At 40.6% G+C, this 14,003-nt stretch overlaps 1 protein-coding gene across 1 annotated transcript in view; it reads left to right on the top strand.

Moving 5' to 3' along the window:
• The window catches only part of syne2 (spectrin repeat containing nuclear envelope protein 2), a 325,700-nt gene that overhangs the window by 125,211 nt on the left and 186,486 nt on the right, over positions 1-14,003 (top strand). Inside the window, exons 28-30 of the mRNA XM_062967506.1 lie at positions 545-1,152; positions 1,626-1,787; positions 7,123-7,273. Coding sequence (XP_062823576.1) covers positions 545-1,152; positions 1,626-1,787; positions 7,123-7,273 — 921 coding nt within the window. The remainder of the gene's footprint in view (positions 1-544; positions 1,153-1,625; positions 1,788-7,122; positions 7,274-14,003) is intronic.

Raw genomic sequence — 14,003 nt, 5'->3', positions numbered from 1 at the left:
AGTCTGCATTTTGGGTCATCAGCTGATTTTTTGATCTTGGCCTTAATTGCCTTTGTTCTGATGGCTTGCTCCTGGGCTGCAAGGATCAGGCCTTCTGTCTCCTTCTTCAGGGTCCCATTTGTGAGCCAGAGCCAGGTCTTCTCCTTATCAGCTTTTCCTTCAATTTTGTCAAGGAACTTTCCATGCAATGTTTTGATGTGCCAGCTGTCAGCTCTAGTTTGTAGTGCGGGTTTCTTGTACTGATCCTTTGTCTGCTGTGCTTTGAGGAGTTTCTGATTTTTTACTTCAATCAAAGCAGGTTCTTCACTTTGCTTTATATATTCTGCCAGGGCATGTTCTTCTTCTTTGACTGCTTGTTTTACTTGTAAGAGTCCTCTGCCACCAGATATTATTATTATTATTATTATTATTATTATTATTATTATTATTATTATTATTATTAAGTTGCCTATACATATTTCTAGACTATTGTGATGTCCACTTGCATTTCAAGAATTTAGTTGTAAAGTACTACCTATCCCTATTGTGTTTTCCTATCTGTCAGAATATGCAGGCATCTATAGTAAAATGTATTGAGTGGTGCAACCAGAAAAAGCAAAACAACCCCACAGGAGGGACGGTTGACCCAGCAGACTGGCAAGTGGCAAGCACCATGATCAGTCAATACAAAATGCAGTTGGAAGAACTGGGACATAAGATACACACAGTTGAAACAATCTTGCAAGATCTTGAAACTTTCCAGACGTACCTGAGGAAGGTGAGTGGGCCCGTGGAGGCCTCAGACCCCCTCAGTCATCCTCAGCAACCCACAGAGTGCCTTGTCCAACAAGAGGTATGGAAGATGCAGAAAGAGGCCAGATCTCTGGATGACAGGTTGACACGTGCCCGTATCCGCTTGGAAGACCCAGATTCGGGTAAAAAGATGAGCTTCAAAGAACTCGTTGCAACTTTCTGTGCAAAGGGAATCCCAACTGCCAGCTCTGCGGAGACACTGGAGGTTGTCCAGAACCAGGACGTGCAGAACCAGGTTGTCCAGAACCAGGAAGAATTTCCACTAAAGAGCAACGAACTCTATAAAAACATCCAAGAGATACGTGATAAAATGTGTAAGATAGGCTTGAGGGATCCGACAATCCATGCCGTTCAGCAAAGGTGAGCGAAATATGCTTTTCCATATTTTTTTCCAAGATCTTTTGCACTATTAGACAGAAGGCATAAAATTTATATTTAGCTGAGTATTTTTTAGGAACTGCAAAATATACTGTTCATTACACTTGCTATAGTATCTAGAAATGATGATTCTAGAGCAGGCATGGGCAAACTTGGGCCCTCCAGGTGTTTTGGACTTCAACTCCCACAATTCCTAACAGCCGGTAGGCTGTTAGGAATTGTGGGAGTTGAAGTCCAAAACACCTGGAGGGCCCAAGTTTGCCCATGCCTGGGCTATAGCATATCTGAGATGGTTCTTCCAAGTTAGTGGCATTGAACTTGCATAAATCAGTCTCTTCATTTGTATAGAAAATATATAGACATTTAATCAACCCAGAGACCAGTCAGATCACAGAATGGAGTAATAACATTGAAATAACCTTTGACCACAACCTCTTTTCTTTCCAATGGCACAGGTTGAAATCATTGGCTGAACTCAAGCAGATGTTTGATCGCTGTGCTGCAGACATGGGTTCTTTAAGTGAAACGGCCAGCTGTCTTTCCCAGAAAGAGCTCAAGCACCAGTGGAGTCGTACAGAGGATTTATGGAAGGAAACCAAGCTCTCCATTTCTGAAAAGTAGGATACTTAGGCTGTTGACTTGTTGTTATTGTTGTGTGACTTTAAGTTCGTCGTGACTTCTGGCAACCCTAAGGTGAAGTTATCAGAAAGATTTCTTGTCTTGATTTGTTCAGAAGTAGATTGTGATTGCCTTCTTATAAAGCTACTAGCTGTGCCCGGCCACGCGTTGCTGTGGCGAAGTATGGTAGTATGGGAAATAAAGTATTGAGGTATTGGTGGTAGTTAAGGTAAAGGGTAAAGGTTTTCCCCTGACGGAGCTTAGCCTTCTAACTGGCAGCAATTGGACAAAATCAATTATTCCTCTCCCTCTAATTAGGACTTTATTTTTCTTTTCTTTTTGTTGTATGAACGTAGAGGCATGGATGAGGGGTTGTGCTGCCAAGTTTGGTGTTTCTGGGATGTGTAGTTTTGTTGTTTTGTCCTAGGCTGAAATTTCATTACCCTTTTATATATATAGAAGGGCATGAGACCTGTCCAAGGTTACCCAGTGGATTTCCATTACGGAGCAGAGATTTGACTCCTGGCCAGCCAATGTTCCATTCCATGCTGGTTCTCTTCTAATGTTGTAATCCTGTGCATATTCATGTCTTCTCTGTATTGGGAATGGTGAGACTACTCAAGGCTTTAATCCAGTGTGAGTTTACATTTGATGAGCCCTCAAAGATAACAGATCCTTTTTACGAGAGAGCACAATAATCCCAAATAAACAGTTCGAGGGGAGGTCACAGGGGCTTACATGTCTTTACACTAATGCTCAGAGCATGGGAAATAAGCAAGACGAACTCCAACTCCTAGCACAGCACCACACATACGATGTCATAGGCATCACTGAAACCTGGTGGGATGACTCCCATCACTGGAATTTAACCATTGAGGGCTATAACCTCTTTCACAGAAATAGAACAAAGGGGAGAGGAGGGGGGGTAGCTTTATATGTCAAAAACAGTTACGTTGCAGAAGAAATGCAAGACTGTAATCCGGGAAACCAGCTTGAAAGCATCTGGATAAGAATCAAGGGAACCGGGACTCAAAAAGATCTTGTCGTGGGTGTCTACTACAGACCTCCGAGTCAGGATGAAGGACTTGATGAAGCCTTCTGTCAACAGCTGACCAAACAGGCACAAAGAAGAGATATAGTAGTCATGTGCGATTTCAATTATCCCGATATCTGCTGGAAAATAAACTCAGCCAAGAGTACAAAGTCCAACAAATTCCTCACTTGCCTTGCAGATAATTTTATGGTCCAGAAGGTAGAAGAGGCAACAAGGGGATCAGCAACTCTTGATCTAATCTTAACAAATGTGGAAGACCTGATCAATACAGTTGAAGTGGTTGGATCCTTAGGGGCAAGTGACCATGTGCTCCTGCAGTTTGCAATACAAAGGAATGCTGAAACTAAGACAAGTCAAACACGCTTTCTGGACTTTAAGAGAGCTGACTTCCAAAAAATGAAGGAATTACTGAGCGGCATTCCATGGACGCCGATATTAAAAAACAAGGGAGTTAAGGATGGATGGGAGTTTTTCAAAAGTGAAATACTCAAGGCGCAAATGCAAACAGTGCCAACAAAGAAGAAAAATAAGACAAGTGCAAAGAAGCCAGAATGGATGTCCAAAGAACTTCTAACTGAGCTAAAGCTCAAAAGTGACATGCACAATAAGTGGAAAAGGGGAGAAATCACCAAAGAAGAATTCAAACGTATAGCCAACACCTGTAGGGAAAAGGTTCGCAAGGCTAAAGCGCAAAATGAGCTCAGGCTTGCCAGGGACATAAAAAACAACAAAAAAGGCTTTTTTGCTTACGTTGGTAGAAAAAGGAAGAAAAAGGAGGCGATAGGGCCATTGCAAGGAGAAGATGGGGTGATGGCGACAGGGGACAGGGAAAAGGCAGAACTACTTAATGCCTTCTTTGCCTCGGTCTTCTCACAAAAAGAAAGCCATCTTCAACCTCAGCAACATGGAATGGACGAAGGATTGGGGGAAATCCAACCCCAAATAGGGAAACAAGTTGTCCAGGAACACCTGGCCACTCTAAACAAATTCAAGTCCCCAGGGCCAGACCAGCTACATCCAAGAGTACTGAAGGAACTAGCGGAAGTTATTTCAGAACCACTGGCAATTATCTTCGAGAGTTCTTGGAGAACGGGAGAAGTCCCAGCAGATTGGAGGAGGGCGAATGTGGTCCCTATCTTCAAGAAGGGAAAAAAGAACGACCCAAACAATTACCATCCGGTCAGCCTCACATCAATACCAGGCAAAATTCTGGAAAAGATCATTAAGGAAGTGGTCTGCGAACACTTAGAAACAAATGCGGTCATTGCTAATAGTCAACACGGATTTACCAAAAACAAGTCATGCCAGACTAATCTGATCTCTTTTTTCGATAGAGTTACGAGTTGGGTCGATACAGGGAATGCCGTGGATGTAGCGTACCTGGATTTCAGTAAGGCCTTCGACAAAGTCCCCCACGACCTTCTGGCAAACAAACTAGTAAAATGTGGGCTAGACAAAACTACGGTTAGGTGGATCTGTAATTGGCTAAGCGAACGAACCCAAAGGGTGCTCACCAATGCGTCGTCTTCATCATGGAAAGAAGTGACAAGTGGAGTGCCGCAGGGCTCCGTCCTGGGCCCGGTTCTGTTCAACATCTTTATTAACGACTTAGACGAAGGGTTAGAAGGCACGATCATCAAGTTTGCAGATGACACAAAACTGGGAGGGATAGCTAACACTCCAGAAGACAGGAGCAGAATTCAAAACGATCTTGACAGACTAGAGAGATGGGCCGAAACTAACAAAATGAAGTTCAACAGGGACAAATGCAAGATACTTCACTTCGGCAGAAAAAATGGAAATCAAAGATACAGAATGGGGGACGCCTGGCTTGACAGCAGTGTGTGCGAAAAGACCTTGGAGTCCTTGTGGACAAAAAGTTAAACATGAGCCAACAATGTGATGCGGCTGCTAAAAAAGCCAACGGGATTCTGGCCTGCATCAATAGGGGAATAGCGTCTAGATCCAGGGAAGTTATGCTCCCCCTCTATTCTGCCTTGGTCAGACCACACCTGGAATACTGTGTCCAATTTTGGGCACCACAGTTGAAGGGAGATGTTGACAAGCTGGAAAGCGTCCAGAGGAGGGCGACTAAAATGATTAAGGGTCTGGAGAACAAGCCCTATGAGGAGCGGCTTAAAGAGCTGGGCATGTTTAGCCTGCAGAAGAGAAGGCTGAGAGGAGACATGATAGCCATGTACAAATACGTGAAGGGAAGTCATAGGGAAGAGGGAGCAAGCTTGTTTTCTGCTGCCCTGCAGACTAGGACACGGAACAATGGCTTCAAACTACAGGAAAGGAGATTCCACCTGAACTTCAGGAAGAACTTCCTCACTGTGAGAGCTGTTCGACAGTGGAACTCTCTCCCCGGGGCCGTGGTGGAGGCTCCTTCTTTGGAGGCTTTTAAGCAGAGGCTGGATGGCCATCTGTCGGGGGTGCTTTGAATGCGATTTCCTGCTTCTTAGCAGGGGGTTGGACTGGATGGCCCATGAGGTCTCTCCCAACTCTACTATTCTATGATTCTATGATTCTATGATACGATACATGACAGTATAGGCTGACTGCTTATAACAATTACATTAGAATTCAGTATGTCACACATAGAAATAACAATATACAATAGAGTTTCACTTATCCAAGACTCGTTTATCCAAGGTTCTGGATTATCCGAGGCATTTTTGTAGTCAATGTTTTCAATATATCATGATACTTTGGTGCTAAATTCGTAAATACAGTAATTACAACATAACATTACTGCGTATTGAACTACTTTTTCTGTCAAATTTGTTGTATAACATGATGTTTTGGTGCTTCATTTGTAAAATCATAACCTAATTTGATGTTAAATAGGCTTTTCCTTAATCCCTCCTTATTATCCAAGATATTCTCTTATCCAAGGTTCTGCCGGCCCGTTTAGCTTGGATAAATGAGACTCTACTGTACTTTCAAACGAATGTACAAAGTAAGATATCAGAATATAATGATGACAAAGGAAGAAAGGTGGCCTTCATTTTCCTTCATTTTGTCCTCCAATTTATTGAATATGGTCCTATTTTAGAATATCTTATGTTATATCATGTATGTCCAAAATACAATAGCTTCAGTTCAGTCATTTTGGCATATTTAGAAATATGCTTTGTAAACTGCTTCACAAAGAACTAATTATTTCCGAATTATGGCTTGCCTCAAAATAGGAAGGCTGACCAAAAAAATTAATATTAAGTTTTAAAGGAATAAGAAATGGAATCTGGCAGCCGTAGATAAATTGTTGAATAGACAAGCTAGCAAGGAATATTTAGTTATTGTAAGAATTTATTCATTGGGGATCTGTATATTTACATTGCATAATACATATATTTGGACTGGTCCATGAGGTCACGAAGAGTTGAAAATGACTGAACGAATGAGACGACGAATACATATATTATATATGTTGGAACCCCTGGTGGCGCAGCGTGTTAAAGCACTGAGCTGCTGAACTTGTGAACCGAAAGTCCACAAGCGCCCGCTGTTAGCCCCAGCTTCTGCCAACCTAGCAGTTAGAAAACATGCAAATGTGAATAGATCAATAGGTACTGCTCCGGCGGGAAGGTAACGGCGCTCCATGCAGTCATGCCGGCCACATGACCTTGGAGGTGTCTACGGACAACGCCGGCTCTTCGGCTTAGAAATGGAGATGAGCACCAACTTCCAGAGTCAGACACAACTAGATTTAATGTCAAGGGGAAACATTTACATTTACCTTTAATACATATTTCCTTCCTTGTACATAAGTCCCACTGGGTTCAACAAAACTTACAGAGGGCTGGGCTTTAGCACAGCTGGTTAATCGGCATCTGCAATCAATCTTACCAATTGACAGGTTGGCAGTTCGAAGCTTGGGTTGGGGTGAGCGCCTGACCTTCAGCCCAGCTCACTGCCCAACTAAGCAGTTTGAAAACAGCTTTTTCCCCCCTTTTTAAGTAAAAGCTCAAATTATTAGATGTTGAATACATAAACGATGGATAATCTGGCACCATGAATCCCAGTCTACAATTGTGTGCCCCATATAAGTAAATGGCCAAGATGTGAATTCTGACACACCAAAACATGCATATTGATGTTACTGCCATTTAATAATATTGGCCATGATCGTCTGCATTTTTTCATATCCACAGCCCTGTTTGCTAAAAACCAAATTCCTTGATATACTGTGGAAAAAACAGCAACAACCAAGCATTGCCAGTCTTGCTTAGTCTGATAAATAGGTTAATAATTTTGTCTTTGTTCTTCCTCAATAGGCTGGAACACTGTGGCCGAGTGATGGAGCTCTTGAAGAAGTATCACAGTTGCAAAAACTGCCTCATGAGCATCATTCTGAAGCAGGAACATGTCTTGTCCCAGCAAACGTCTTACATGGGGAAAGCGAACCTTCAAAGGATAACTGCCAAGGTGAGGTTTTTAAAAATCCTTATAAGGGAACTAGCTTCTGTGCTTCTGTGCAACTGGAACAGAAGTTGTAGAATTTGGTGCTAATTATTCTAATTTGATCCTAATTTGATTTCCTCAAATGTGGTGCTATGGAACAATTGAGGGGTCTTCTGTACTCAGCACTTTATAGGACTGCTAAGGAAAAAAATAGCTGGGTGAAAGAATAGCCAGATTTGTCTATTATATTTGTAGCACTGGAAAAGAATTCATACAAAAGGAAGCCCATGTATGCCTTTCGATTTCATGAAACCTTTCCCTTATTGGGTTGCTGTGAGTTTTCCGGGCTGTCTGGCCATGTTCCAGAAGCATTCTCTCCTGACGTTTCTCCTACATCTATGGCAGGAATCCTCTGAGGTTGTGAGGTCTGTTGGAAACTAGGCACTTGGGGTTTATATATCTGTGGAATAATGTCCAGGGTGGGAGAAAGAACTTTTGTCTGTTTGAGGCAAATGTGAAAGTTGCAATTGGCCAGCTTGATTAGCATTCAGTGGCCTTACAGCTTCAAAGCCTGGCTGCTTCCAGCCTGGGGAAACTCTTCGTTGGGAGGTGTTAGCTGGCCCTGATTGTTTCTTGTCTGGAATTCCCCTGTCTTCTGAGTGTTGTTCTTTATTTACTGTCCTGATTTTAGAGTTTATTTTTTTTTAATTCTGGGAGCCAGATTTTGTTCATTTTCATGGTTTCCTCCTTTCTGTTGAAATTTTCCACATGTTTGTGGATTCAATGGCTTCTCTGTGTAGTCCGACATGGTGGTTGTGAGAGTGGTCCAGCATTTCTGTGTTCTCAGATAATATGTTGTGCCCAGGTTGGGTTATCACGTACTCTGCCAAGGCTGACTTCTCAGGTTGAGTTAGTCTGCTGTGTCTTTCATGTTCCTTGATTGGTGTCTGGGCAATACTACTGCGTTTGGTGGTCCCCATGTAGACTTGTCTACATCTGCATGGTACACAATAGACTCCTGCAGAAGTGAGAAGATCCCTCTTGTCTTTTGCTGAACGTAGCATTTGTTGGATTTTCTTGGTGGGTCTGTAGATAGTTTGTAGGTTGTGTTTCTTCATTAGCTTGCCTATGCAGTAAGTGGTTCCCTTGATTTATTATAAGAACACTTTTCCTCTGGGTGGATCTTTGTCTTTACTCTTGTGGCTTATTCTTGGCCTTGCAGCTCTTCTGATGTCTGTGGTGGAGTCTCCATTGGACTGTAGAGCCCAGTTTAGGTGGTTCAGTTCATCTTTCCCCTACTTGTTGTTGCACAAGTTTAGTACAGTTGAACCTTTACTTTTGTGGATTTAACTTTGAGAGATTTGATTGTTTGCAAGTTTTCCATCAACACTTAAATCATACTGGTTTGGAGTTGTGGGGCCCACTACATGAATTCTAATAATGCGTTTAGACTAGAAAACACAACGGAAACTAAACAAAATTGAGTCATGAATGCATAAGATACATGTCCTGTACTATTTGTATGTGTTAAAAGTGTTTTAACAGTATTAAAGGTAAGATTTGGAGAGCCCAGATATAGCTGTGATTTTTCCAGTGTCATAGAGGCATGGCACCCCTAAACCCTGGCAAATACGGTGAGCCAAATATACCCAGTGGATCACAATAATTGCACATGGTGATGTGGCTTTCTAAAGGGAGCAAAGCAAGCCAGTCTTCCAAAGATTTTATCAGGTTCCTCTTCCCAAATTTTAGCGCAGAAGAAGAAGAGAGAGGAAAAGCTTCAGCATTCGGGATATTATTAAATCATTCTTATCTGATTAATACAAGAGGGAAAGAAGTTGGCTGGCATGTGTTCATACTGATTGTGCTGGGTGAGCCCCCAGATGGCATAGTGGACTAAGTGACTTGAAGGTTGGGTTGCTGACCTGAAGGCTGCCAGGTTCGAATCCCACCTGGGGAGAGTGTGGATGAGCTCCCTCTATCAGCTCCAGCTCCATGCGGGGACATGAGAGAAGCCTCCCACAAGGATGGTACAAACATCAAAACATCCGGGCGTCCCCTGGGCAACGTCCTTGCAGACGGCCAATTCTCTCACTCCAGAAGCAATTCCGGTTGCTCCTGACACGGAAAAAAAAAATTGTGCTGGGTGGAAACGTATTGTTATAACAAGGCAAAAAATAATCAATGCACAGTCACAAAGTACTGTACTTGCCAATTCTTGGATATCATCCTCTGAAAGTGTGGCTAATGGATCCAGGAGCTTTAGCACAAGGCATCTAGGAAGAACCTGGTTGGGAAAGGCTGCATTTAAATATCGGGATATCAAAGAACTGGCTACTAAAATCTTCATGGCTGAAAGAGTTTTAGTGTTTGGTATTGTTCATTTTGTCATCTTATTATTAGTTGAAGGCTAAGTTATGCAAACGAGGGAATTTTAGTGGTGTAATTAGCCTCATTTATATGGTGTGATTACTTAGCATATAATTTAGTGTGATTATTAGCATGATCATTAGCATAATATAGTCAGGTTTTTAAAATCAAGCTTTTCTTGGTGCCTGTTTTGAACTGCTGTGACACTCATCACTGACCGATTGAGGGTATGTATTGTTGAAGGCTTTCATGGCCGGAATCACTGGAGAGTTGTGTGGTTTCCGAGCTGTGTTCTAGCAGCATTTTCTCGTGTACAGGATGCACAAAGTTTTTGCTGTTGCCATAGTCAAAAGCTTATTCCCTCCTTTAAAATATTGAAACATGAGTCTTCATCTTCTCTTTAGATCAGAGCTTTCCAAACATGTTGGTGGCACATGCCTCATTTCAACATACAAATTCAGTTTTACTGGCAAACTAGAGGTTGAACAAACTCCTTCTAAGAGATAAGGATTTATATTTAAATCTTAATAACTAAATGTATAGGGACACAACATATTTCATGAAAACCCTTCAGTTATATATTTAAAATATATGATTTTAAGATAACCATACATTTCCCATGATCATTTCTCATTACGTTCGCATGACAAACCTACACATTGCAGTTGACCCACAAATATGTCACAACACACAATTTGGAAAGCTCTGCTTTAGACTTTCTTCCTGAGGAGCAGGAAGCAGCTAAGCTTTGAAGCTGCAAGGCCATTCAAGGTGATCAGTTGCAACATTCACACCTGCCTCAAACAGACAAGAGTTCTTTCTCCCACCCTGGACTTTCCACAGGTATATAAACCCCACTTGCCTAGCTTCCAACAGATCTCACAACCTCTGAGAATGCCTGCCATAGATGTGGGTGAAACGTCAGGAGAGAATGCTTCTGGAACATGCCATGCAGCCCGGAAAACCCACAGCAACCTACTGCTTTATATTTGTTTATAAACTGTATTTTTATTTTAAATATAATCAGACATATCACACAAAGACACTTTACGAAATATATAGATACTTCGTTAGAGCTGTATAAACATCAATTAGACTAACTGATATTTGCTTAATACTAATTGACACACACATTAATACATCATTATTAGGCAGCTCCCAGTTCTCACTATCGCTAGAAAACTTATCCAAGTCAATTGCCATAAAATTAGATTAGATAGGATAATATCTAATACAGTAGAGTCTCACTTATCCAACACTCACTTATCCAACATTCTGGATTATCCAACGCTTTTTCAAAACATTGTGATATTTTGGTACTAAATTTGTAAATACAGTAATTACTACATAGCATTACTGCGTATTGAACTACTTTTTCTGTCAAATTTGTTGTATAACATGATGTTTGGGTGCTTAATTTGTAAAATCATAACCTAATTTGATGTTTAATAGGCTTTTCCTTAATCCCTCCTTATTATCCAACATATTCACTATCCAACATTCTGCTGGCCTGTTTATGTTGGATAAGTGAGACTCTACTGTATATTTATAATCTTATATTATCTGCTTAGAACTGGATTATATGAGGCCCCTTCTTCACAGCTGTATAAAATGCACACTGAAGTGGATTATATGGCAGTGTGGAGTCAAGATAATCAAGTGCCAAGCAGATAATATAATATTATAAATGGGTTATATAGCTGTGTGGAAGGGCCTTGAGTCTACACTGCCATATAATCCAGTGCAAATTAGATAATCTGTGGAAGAGGCCTAAGTGAGGCCTAACTCTGCCTGTCCCCTGGTCTGAGTAGGTTGCTAGGAGACCAAGTGGGCGGAACTTAGCCTTGTAACTGGCAGCAATTGGATAAAAACAATTATTCCTCTCCCTCTAATTAGGACTTTATTTTTCTTTTCTTTTTGTTGTATCAACCTAGAGCCATGGATGATGGGTTGTGTTGTGAAATTTTGAGGTTGGGGGGCCTGTAGTTTTGTTGTTTTGTCCGCTGCCCTGATGCCATCACTCTTTTATATATATAGATAGATAGATACAACAGTATCTATACAACAGGAACCACATCTGCTGACTTGAGATTTAAGGCTTGCTTGTTTTATTCAAGTCATATTGTTTCACTCTGAATATTTGATGTATTCTTCAATTTATATAATTTCACTCAATATTTAATGTGGCATGTTATTGTGTTGTCTATGTTTTTCTGCCGATGACGGAAATAAAGACTCGTCCATGCATTCCTTTTCAAAAAATTTGCAAAATTCCAGGTTTATTTTTCCCATCCAGAGCCTAGGAGGAGAAGTTCCCCCCTAATGTGTTGCTTTGAGACCTTTGTCCTACTTTCTCTTGCTGTATCTGCTAGAGAACAGGCTTCATTGTCTGCCCGGAAAACAAAGACCTCATTAATGGTAGTGGTCCAGTTGTAAGCACTAGGGGTCACTGTTTCAGCACTTTGTAAACATCTGTTTCAATCTGAAATGGGAAATGAAAGCTGGCATTGCATTCTCCATTTATAAAATTATGGGATGGGGTTCTGTGGTTCGAAGGCAGTTTCTACAGCAGTGATGGCCAGGCTATGACACGTGTGTCAGCACTGACACGCCTAGCCATTTTTGCTGACACGCTGCCGCATGCAGATTGATTGGATGACTAATGTCTTTTGTGGCCAAATTTGGTGTGATTTAGTCCAGTGGTTTTGTTGTTTACTCCATGGGAATGATGCACATTACACACACACACACACATATAAAATCGTTCTATTATTATTCTATTACTAGCTGTGCCCAGCCATGCGTTGCTGTGGCGAAGTATGGTGGTATGGGAAATAAAGTACTGAGGAATTGGTGGTAGTTAAGGTAAAGGGTAAAGGTTTTACCTTACATTAAGTCCATTATAAATGGGTTCTATAGCTGTGTGGAAGGGCCTTGAGTCTATACTGCCATATAATCCAGTTAAAATCTGATAATCTGTATTTTATAGGCAGTGTGGAAGAGGCCTAAGTGAGGCCTAACTCTGCCTGTCCCCTGGGCTGAGTGGGTTGCTAGGAGACCAAGTGGGCAGAACTTAGCCTTCTAACTGGCAGCAATTGGATAAAAACAATTAATCTTCTCCCTCTAATTAGGACTTTATTTTTCTTTTCTTTTTGTTGTATGAACGTAGAGGCATGGATGAGGGGTTGTGCTGCCAAGTTTAGTGTTTCTGGGATGTGTAGTTTTGTTGTTTTGTCCTAGGCCGAAATTTCATTACCCTTATATATATATATATATATATATAGATTATTGTAGTATATTATTATATTATTACTATTATATTACTATTATATTATTCATTATTCATGACTACATTGAAAGTAGAATAGAGAGAAATCAACGTGGAAATTGCAAGAGGTACCATAGATTGTTGTACATGGAAATAATGGTAGTAAATAGTTATTGATTTATTAAATACAGTTATATATTACAATTATATATTTTTGTTATTTAAACTATATATATTGTGAAATTACGTTTTTTTTCTCGAAGTGACACACCACCCAAGTCATGCTAGGTTTTTTTTTTGGTGAATTTTGACACACCAAGTGCAAAAGGTTGCCCATCATTGTTCTAAGCATAGAAGGGGACTATAGTTAATTATCAATGGGGATATGGCCCTTCTTGGGAAAATATGTTGCTTGATTACTTTATTGCTTTTACTGCATTATATTGCAAAATTACCATGGAGCCTTGCAAAGCAGGTTTTAGTTTTGAATAGAAATGCAATGCTATGGCGTCTGGGGAGTTGTAGTTTGGTGAGGCAGCAGCACTCTTTTGCAGAGAAGACTAAAGACATAGTAAAACTACAACTCCCACAAACTCCATAGCATTGATCCATGGCCATTAAAGTGGTTTCAAAGTGTTACAACTCTACATGTAGAGTTATACGTGTCTTCAAGCATAAGGGAGTATCTAAGGTGGAGAATTCATGCAGTTCACCAAACTATTCCAGTAATTTGATAGCATTGATCCACCGCCATTAAAGTGGTTTCAAACTGTTATAATTCTACATGTAGATTACCGTATATACTCGAATATAAGCTGACCCAAATATAAGCCGAGGCACCTAATTTTACCACAAAAAACTGGGAAAACATTGAGTCCAGTATAAGCCGAGGGTGGTAAATTTCAGAAATAAAAATAGATACCAATAAAATTACATTAATTGAGGCATCAGTAGTTTAAATGTTTTTGAATATTTACATAAAGCTCAAATTTAAGATAAGACTGTCCAGCTCTGATCAAATCATTATTCTCATCTTCTTCAATGTAAATGTGCTTATGTATCCTTTTAATAATAATAGAGTAAAATAATACATGTAATAATAATAATAAATGCAGG

This window comes from Anolis carolinensis, chromosome 1 (genome assembly GCF_035594765.1).
Source record: "Anolis carolinensis isolate JA03-04 chromosome 1, rAnoCar3.1.pri, whole genome shotgun sequence".
In the NCBI taxonomy this organism is placed as follows: domain Eukaryota; kingdom Metazoa; phylum Chordata; class Lepidosauria; order Squamata; family Dactyloidae; genus Anolis; species Anolis carolinensis.
The sequence above is the reverse complement of the archived record's forward strand: the minus strand, read 5'-3'. Positions and strand labels throughout refer to the sequence as shown.